This window comes from Puntigrus tetrazona, chromosome 1, assembly GCF_018831695.1.
Source record: "Puntigrus tetrazona isolate hp1 chromosome 1, ASM1883169v1, whole genome shotgun sequence".
NCBI classification, from domain to species: Eukaryota; Metazoa; Chordata; class Actinopteri; order Cypriniformes; family Cyprinidae; genus Puntigrus; species Puntigrus tetrazona.
This window is the reverse complement of record NC_056699.1, coordinates 1,961,240-1,970,150: the sequence shown is the minus strand read 5'-3', so window position 1 is coordinate 1,970,150 and position 8,911 is coordinate 1,961,240. Positions and strand designations below refer to the sequence as shown.

Sequence of the window (8,911 nt, the reverse complement as noted above, 5' to 3'; positions counted from 1 at the left end):
GAGCTGAAGGCGTGAATGAAATAAGAGCCACCTGAAGGTGTTTTGTACTCTCTTGATTTATAACTGTTTTCCTTGCGGCTGGAGCATGCAGCAGCTCCCGGGACTGACCGGTCCAGTCAGATTATTTATTTGAACAGAGCATTAAGTGTGATTCAGAGGGAAGATTAAGGTGATATTGACTGATATTGGCATGCATCTCGCCAAACGGTGCTTTCAAAAACTTGGAGAACAAAATCATGGTCCTGGAAAGAAAAGCACACGTAGATCATTGCTGCCCTCTATTGAGAGTTTAAAACATTTCTCCTTGTTATATCTTTGGATATGTGTTCTTATTTGGATATATATATATATATATATATATATATATATATATATATATATATATATATATATATATATATATATATATATATCTGTTTAGAAATGATTCATCTTCATTTTTAATTACAAATACAAATTTACACCGAGTTTTTAAATGGTATTAAAAATACTCAGTTTGCAACATTGATGAATGTTTCTGGAGCAGCATATCAGTATATTATTATGTTTTCTGAAGGATCACGACTCTAGTAATGATGCTGAAAATACAGCTGCGCTTCACAGAAATATTTTAAAGGCAGGTTCGGTGAGCAGACGAGAATTAAAAAGCAACATATGCAGACACACATGCATATAAATCAATTCAGGGGTCGCTCACTTCCTCCCCATTGGTCAGCTTCTAGAGAGTGACAGTTCCAGGCTCCACCCCCGAGGGCCCCGTCCCGGGCCCTGCGGCCCCAGTAAAGCTCTGGCCCTTCTGCGGGTCCAGGAATGCCTAAATTAAAGTGAGTCATTTGCCTTATCACTCGCTGCACGCAAAAATTATGTTTTATTGCTTGTTTTTTATGAGTCCCTCTTGTATCTATAATTGAGAGTCCGCAGGGCTGTTAATAGCTAAAACAGCACATGGACGCTCTAACCGGGGCCATCTGGAGCGGCTCACGTTTGCACAGACTAAATAAAAGTACTTATTTATGATATATGCTTTTTACTTGGAATGCATGCGCGTGACAATATATGCATATACTTGCACACACATGAACTGTGGGCCGTGGAAAATCCCTTAACAGGGTTTCAGTGTCATTGATTTAGGATTTGCATGCATGAAAAATAATATACACTCTGTCTTCACGTTACCATTAAGCGTCAACTATCGATCTTAAGTTGTTTTTATGATATCCCCGTTATAATGCACACGTGCGTGCACGGAATACGAATCTATGTTGAAAAACTACGACTCCCATAATGCACTTGCGACAGTAACCGGAAATGCTGCGTGCCGAGTCCACGCGCTGTTGTGTTTGAAAACCATGCGCTTGGAGCAGGCAGGGTAAGAAACACTTTCATTATCATATATCATATAAAGTATAAAATACATGCATGTGTCAGAAAGCTTATAGTATTATACATAACGATCACGAGTGCGCGTCAGTCTCCTCTTTACAAAAAAGGTGGTAAAACCGTAGTATTCCGACGTATACCATGGTACCAGCTGCTTGATTCACAAACCATGGTGTTATAGCAACGTATTAAAACAATGCTGTTGTAGTATCCTGCTACTATATCCATAAATGCATGATATTATTGATTGTTCTGTGCCTCATGTAAATGTCACGTTACATTATTATTATAATTATGTTATGTATTTATAAAACCCCCCCATGCACTGTAAAGTACCTTTTATGCCAGAAGGGAATTTTGCAAACAGCTGAATTTGTGATGCTTCCCTGTTAAAAGTACCATAGTTTCTACCAAAGAAAATAAACAACAATATTAAAAAGCATACATTATGACAAAGTTGAGATTCTGATATATATGTATGCATGTGTATATATGTGTGTGCGTGCATTTATTTGCACATAATTAATTAATGGTCACAGTTTTACCATCACTGTACCGCGGTACCAGCTCAGTGTGTTCTAAGCTGGCTGTATGAAAGCACCGAAATTATTCCAGATGTTTGGAAGCTGGTTTATGTGATGGAGCGATGCATGTTCAGACGGATGCTGCTTCATTTATAGACTTCATTAAGACATTGTAAACCTCTCCTCTCTTAATCCGCTTGTTTTCAGAGCAGCTTTTACACGCTCGGGGCTTTTAACATTCACACCATCGAGCGCTCCGGCGTGCCAGAGCTCAGAAAATACATCCATAAAGGCCCCAATCAAGCCGTTTGCGTGTGAAACGACACTTAAAACCAGATTTCAGCGAGGGAGGCGCATAAAATCTGTTCAGGAATATCTGACCACCCAACCAGCAGAACTGGAGCGCATTAATAACTTGTTTTTGTGACAATGGTGGGGTAATATCTCAGAATGAAGTTCATGGTGCAGTGTTCATTGCGATATTAAAAAAAGACCAATGAAGACGTTTCGTTTTTAGTTCAAAATCAGAGCTTCAACCCGTGTTTTTCTTTTTGAACAAAATGAGGCATAAATGAAAATGTGCCCTTTATTATTGCTTGGGCATATATGTTGCACGTTGCTTTTTAGGAAATTGAAATATAACAAAACTAAATTGAGAATGCAAAATAAACCCCAAATCAAAGAAGTACCACGAATAAACCGAGGCTTTGTCTGTGCTTTCTCCATTCAACAAAAACGAAAGTCAACCGCTGCGTTTTAATCATGAACTGAACAAAGATGCTGCGAACGTGCGACCCAAGTGTGAAATTTGAAGCAAAAACAGAATAGTCTGGTTTTGCGTAAATAAAACCTATGCATAAAAAAAAATCTGCATGAAACGGAAACAACAGACAAGTTGAATGAGACGCAGTTTCAGCGTCTTCCAGCAGGTGGCGCTTATGAGCAGCAAGCGTGCAGCGTTTCCATGGTTACCGCTGAACATGTTCATATAAACTTCTGTCTCAGTTGATTTGAATCGTCACGCATATAAAATACATTTTCGACCGGCTTATTTAACCGCGCGGCCCTTTATCGTGATACATCCTGATAGCTAAGATGCTAAAACCCATGCATCTCCATTGTTCCCATCAGGCCTTGCAGCTGTCATGTACCCGACTCCCCTGTACGCTCCGGCCGGCCGCGGCGCTTTCACAGACGTGTACGAACCGGCCGAAGACTCGTTCCTGCTGATGGACGCTCTGGAGAAGGATGCCGAGCGTCTGAAGGCAAGCAGGTGATTCGCTGGGCCTCTTTATAAAGCTACGAGCACAAAAACAATCACGAGGGTCTTTTAGTTTTTGACAATATGTGCCTGAGAAGTATCTGGAAATCTGGAGTCTGAGGGTGCATATGAGAAAATCGCCTTTCGAAATGGTCCAGATGAAGTTCTCAGCATGCGGTTTTTAAGTTTTCTTAGTTTTGATTCATTTACAAAAATGCTGCGGTGCTTCAGGGTCACTATTACAGCCTCAGCGTGCAGTAAACGCTAGACTCACTGACTTTTAGCATCTAAAAATAGTACCAAAGTACTAAAAAATAGCTGGAAGCGTAGTTTATCGTAATGATTCACGGTCATTTTCCAAATCATAGCGATCATCCCTATCCCCTTGTTAGTAGAGACTAGAGCGAGCAGAGCAAGCAATGTCACTTCCTCATTATCTTCAGTGTTACCATGGCAACGACACGGCATGGCGTGCGTCAAATATATATGTAATATTATATATTAGCATATTAAAAAATGGTAAATATAAAACGTATGCTTATTTGCAACAGTTATGCTTACAACAAAAAGGAGGGTTATGACATAAAAACAGCGACGTCTGCGCTCGTTGTCATGGGAACATCCCAGCTGAAGACAATGAGGAAATGACATCGCTCGCTTCGACTAAATGATGACGCGCGTGCGATTGTCGCTGTTTTAATGTCATAACATGTTTTATGTTTACAATTTTTTCCATACGCCAATATATAATATTACATATATTTATAGTTAACGCAGACCATGCTGTGCCGTTGCCATGGTAACGTTAAAGCTAATGAGGAAGTGACATCGCTCGCTTCGACTAAATAATGACACGCGTGCGATTGTCGCTGTTTTAATGTCATAACAGGCCTTTTTGTTGCAAATAAACATACGTTTTATGTTTACAATTTTCTCCATACGCCAATATATAATATTACATACATCTATATTTGACGCAGACCGTGCTGTGCCGTTGCCATGGTAACGTTAAAGCTAATGACCTGCTCTGCTCGCTCTAGTCTCTAGGGATGATCGCTAGTGTTCAGGGTGAGGATGACGTGGGCTCCTGTGTTCAGGCCGGCGGTGTGTCTGGAGGTGGGCAGCGGGTCCGGAGCGGTCTCGGCGTTCCTGGCGTCTGTGCTCGGGCCCCAAGCGCTGTATCTGTGAGTACGGCCGGGTCGGGTGGGCCCCGTCTCCGTGCGTCGTAACGAAGGTGTGTTTGTTCTGCAGCTGCACCGATGTGAACCCGGCGGCTGCGCAGTGCACACTACAGACAGCTCACTGCAACCACCTGCAGCTGCAGCCCGTCGTCACCGACCTGGTGAGGCACGCACCGCCCGCTTCTCACTGTTTTTTTTTACGTGAAGTTCAGACACAAAAGCTTCTAAGTGCACTGTAAAACAACAACAAAGAAAACACTTTTTTACAACACTGTTTAATTTACAAACACAAAAAATGTCAGATCAACGATGCAAAATGCTGTTATAATATGCTTTGCACCTTTAACTTACTGACAGCTATCATAATAATGTCAAATATAGCCTGAATGTATATAACTGATAACAAAAAATATCAAGAAACATGGTTTAAGCAAAATCCTTTGAAACGTGCAGCGTGACGCAGGGAATTCTGGGAATATAATTTTTCAGTTTCTGAGTCTAAATTAAACATTGATTTGTTCTGTTTACTTTAAACTTTACAGTCAACAGCATTTAACCGTTACTATTACACTTACAGTAAATGTCTGATTAGATTTTTTTTTTTTTTTTTTTTTTACAATATTTTACACTAAAACTACACTTATTTTTTACATTGTGCCTTTTTAAATGTTCTCCTAAAATGATATATTTTTTCTCAGACTCATGGGTAGGTTCATTAATTTTCTCTTTAATGCCAGTGAATGTTATTTTTATTGCCTTTTATTATTAACTTTAAACAGCAGTCAAGGGCTTTTGTGTCTGAACTCTTAATATATGTTATGTTATTATTATATGCAAAAAAACTATTTGCAGTACCATAGTACTTTAATTTGTCCATTTTAGCCATTTCAGTGCTTTTTTTTCATTTGTATTTTAGCTTAGTTCTGCTTTATTTAAATACAAGAAAAATAGAGTGCACAAAAACATTTATATCAGTTACAGAAAATGAGTTTTCATTTTTTATTATTATTTCTTTTACTTTATTATTTTTATTTATTTATTTTTTTTAACAACAGGGTTGGTATTGTTTACTGATGTAAAAGGAAAGATGAAACCCATAAAATACATTTTCGTTGCTTTAAAGCATTATTACGAACATTAACTGAAACTAAATAATTTTTTTTTAATGAAGACTTTTAAAAATATTTTTGCTAGTTTTTCAAGGCAACATTTTCATTTTGACTAGATGTACTGAGAAAAGAATGAATAAAAATGAAGGGAATGAGACTCTTGTCGTTCCTCAGGCTGAGTGTTTTCTGCCGAGGCTGAAAGGAGAAGTGGACGTGCTTGTTTTCAATCCGCCGTACGTCGTCACGCCATCAGAGGAGGTCAACTCAATAAATACATTCTAATATTCAGTCCAATGCTTTTTTATCAGTTATCCTTTATCATTGAAATATTAAATAAAAATGTTAATAAATCTATCATCTGGTCTAACGTCAGGAAAACATGTATTCAAGTGTGTTCATTGTTTTCCGTTGAAGTGTGCTTTATTCATTTTTCTTTGATTTTACAGGAAAAGGTCTGTTTCTATTGATACTTTTATACTATTCGTTCAATGAATTTATTTTAAAGCAGTTAAATTAAATTTACAACACTATCATTGCAGTGGTCTTTTACTATTATATATATATATATACTATTTTAGTATTTATTAATATTTAAATTTGCTTGTTTTTCTCTATTTTCAAGTTTTAGTAATTTTAATGTGCTTTTGTCATATTTATTAGTTGTTTATATTTAGCTTTATTTTTATGTATTTTATTTCAGTAGTTATATATATATATATATATATATATATATATATATATATATATATATATATATATATATATATATACACATTATACATATACTGGTCAAAGATAAATCTTTTCACATAGGCTGCATTTATGAAAACAAAATTCTGTAAAAAAAAATAAAAATATTACAGTTTAAAAGATCTGTTTTCAATACATTTATTGTTAAAAAGTATGAAATATTTTTATTTAATTTTTATTTCAGTTAAGGAGAGCAAGTTTGAATATTATTATTATTATTATTACTAAAAAGCAGCGCTGACAGATTCTTCTTAAACTCTGTAAGTTAAAATGAATGAACGATGCTTCTCTCTGTTCTGTATTTGTGTGTATGTGCATGCGCCGGCGTGACCTTTGACCTGTGTTTTGAGCTCAGGTGGGCAGTCGAGGGATCGAGGCGTCGTGGGCCGGAGGGATCCGCGGGCGAGAGGTGATGGATCGGATCTTTCCCATGATTCCTCAGCTGCTGTCGGATCACGGGGTGTTTTACCTGGTGACCGTCTCCGAGAACCACCCAGGTGTGTGTTTAGTTACTATTTTTACTTACCACTTTACTTTACTTACAAACTCTATATTTGATCACGGGTGTATTCGTAGCAGTAGACAATAATACATTGTATAGCTCAAAAATGTAAAATGTCTTCCCAAAAATTATTAATTTTTCCGTGCGGATATTCCGTGCATTTCTTATTACTAATCAAAAATACATTTTTCATGATATGCATTGCTGTGGATTTAATTTGCACAACTAAATCTCGTATAAATGTTTAAAAACTGATCCTTATGACTGGTTTTGTGCTCCTGGGTCACGCGTGTGGTTTGCAACAACTTGGAAAGATGAATAAACCTATAGATGGATCAATTGTAGTTAATAAAAAACAGAATTGAACGTGCAAAACAAATGCCACTGATTTTATTGAGCACGTGACGTGTGGTCTGTGTGCTTCTCCTCCAGAAGAGATCGTGGAGGTGTTGGGCGGCTCAGGACTGAAGGGTCAGGTGTGTTTGAGTCGTCACGCCGGACGAGAGACGCTCTCTATACTGCGCTTCATACACTCTTCATCGCTCCTGTACTCCTCGTGATTCCTCGTTTGGGGGAGTTATTATTAAAAGTGCATTTTATGCAAAACCGAGAGAGTCGTCGACTAACTCAAATAAAAGAACGGAAAGGGGTTGTTATAACTATCATCATTCGAAAGATGGAAGTGTTTCTTTTGCTATAAAATAAGGGTTTTAATATTTATATATTTTTTCATTTTTGCTTAACATTTTAGTAGTGTTTTCGGTAACACTAAAAATAAAGTTCATTAGTTAGCATTGGTTATTATTGTTATATTAAACTGCAGATTTAAATCTGTTATTAAATCTCTGGTTGTGTTAACATTAATGCACTGGGAGCTAACTAACGTTATCAGAGAATAATATTACAAAAGACACCTTATTGTTGTGTTTACTGCGTTTTTCTTGGTTTTAGTGTCAACATAAAAGAAAAAAGATTTTTTTCTATTTTTTCATGTTTTTTCCAACATACTTTAATATGACGATATAAAGATGGAAATATTTTTTCTTCCAAAAATTAAGGTAAATGTGTTTTTGTTGGTGTTTTAGCTCTCTAGTTAAGAGATTGGAATAAAGCTGTTTTGATGTTCTTGAGTCTCTTCTCATCAAGGCTGCATTTATTTGATCAAAACTAGTCAAAACAGAAATATTGTGAAATAAAACTTTCTGCATTTTTGATTCGCCCAATGGATGTGTGTGTGTGTGTATTATATATATATATAAAAAATGTTAAGATAAGTCCAACATTGCCTCATTGTTGAATACAGATGGTCATTATTAATTCACAGTGCATTAGTGTATTTTAATAATGCATTAGTAAATACTGAAATTGATGAATAAATGCTGTAGAAGTTAACTAATGAACCTTATTATAAAGTGTTTACCATATGTATATATTTTTATGAAAAGCATGCAGAAATACATGCAAATGAATACATCAGTTAATAACCTTAACAGCAGGTCTGTATGAAGAAGAGCAGGATTTCTGGACCGAAGCAGCAGCTAAATATTTGAACATGCATTATGTTTAAGATCAGTGATTTATTTCAGTTGCTCGTCTGTAAGTGTTATCAAATCCCGTGATTAAAAAAAAATAACTTTGCAAATAAAAACCATTTATATTGCTTTATGCGGTAGCAGTTTTTTCTGAAAATGAGAAATGATTACATTTAGGTTTCAGTGTGATCTTGAGTGCATGACACCATGTTTAATGTCATCCGAGCTTAAAAACCTCTATGAATGAATGAATGAAATGAATCGGGTGTCAGGGCAGTGCAAGTTTAATGCAAAGAGCAAATACTGATCAAGATGTGTTACATGCACAGAATGAAGTTCATCTACATCAAGAACTATTGGTCATCAGAGAATGTCAGGAATGAGTGGAATGTGGAGTACAGTAGTGTTACAGGATCTATCCCTGAGCGCTCGGGCTCCAGACCAGCTTCCCGTCGTCTCTCAGCTTCACCGCGCCGCTCGACACCAGCTCCAGGGCTGCTGGGAAAGCGCGATGCTCCGCCTCCCGGATGCGCTCTGATAGGCTGTCCTCGGTGTCCGTCAGCAGGATGGGAACCGCCTCCTGGACCACGATCGCTCCCGCATCCACTTCCTCCTGAGAAAGCAGTCACATGACCGGGTCACACTCTGCAGCATACTTTACATTTGTGTTGA

General features: G+C 37.2%; 2 protein-coding genes across 4 annotated transcripts in view; one reads left to right on the top strand and one right to left on the bottom strand.

The window, feature by feature from the left end:
* Window positions 1–1,288: 1,288 nt before the first annotated feature.
* On the top strand, window positions 1,289–7,837 carry n6amt1 (N-6 adenine-specific DNA methyltransferase 1). Of its 3 annotated transcripts, XM_043239665.1 has the most exons (7): window positions 1,289–1,369; window positions 3,036–3,177; window positions 4,263–4,349; window positions 4,417–4,507; window positions 5,630–5,713; window positions 6,561–6,702; window positions 7,140–7,837. In XM_043239665.1, exons 2-7 carry the CDS (start codon window positions 3,050–3,052, stop codon window positions 7,265–7,267), a joined length of 660 nt encoding a protein of 219 aa, XP_043095600.1. In that variant the 5' UTR covers window positions 1,289–1,369; window positions 3,036–3,049; the 3' UTR covers window positions 7,268–7,837. The 3 variants fall into 3 exon arrangements, with proteins under 3 accessions (XP_043095600.1, XP_043095609.1, XP_043095618.1); XM_043239674.1 differs by lacking the exon at window positions 4,263–4,349; XM_043239683.1 differs by lacking the exon at window positions 1,289–1,369 and having other exon boundaries at window positions 3,040–3,177; window positions 4,206–4,349.
* A 670-nt stretch (window positions 7,838–8,507) lies between these two features.
* The window catches only part of gart (phosphoribosylglycinamide formyltransferase), a 19,583-nt gene continuing 19,179 nt past the window's right edge, over window positions 8,508–8,911 (bottom strand). Inside the window, exon 22 of the mRNA XM_043239631.1 lies at window positions 8,508–8,852. Coding sequence (XP_043095566.1) covers window positions 8,655–8,852 — 198 coding nt within the window. The 3' untranslated portion in view covers window positions 8,508–8,654. The remainder of the gene's footprint in view (window positions 8,853–8,911) is intronic.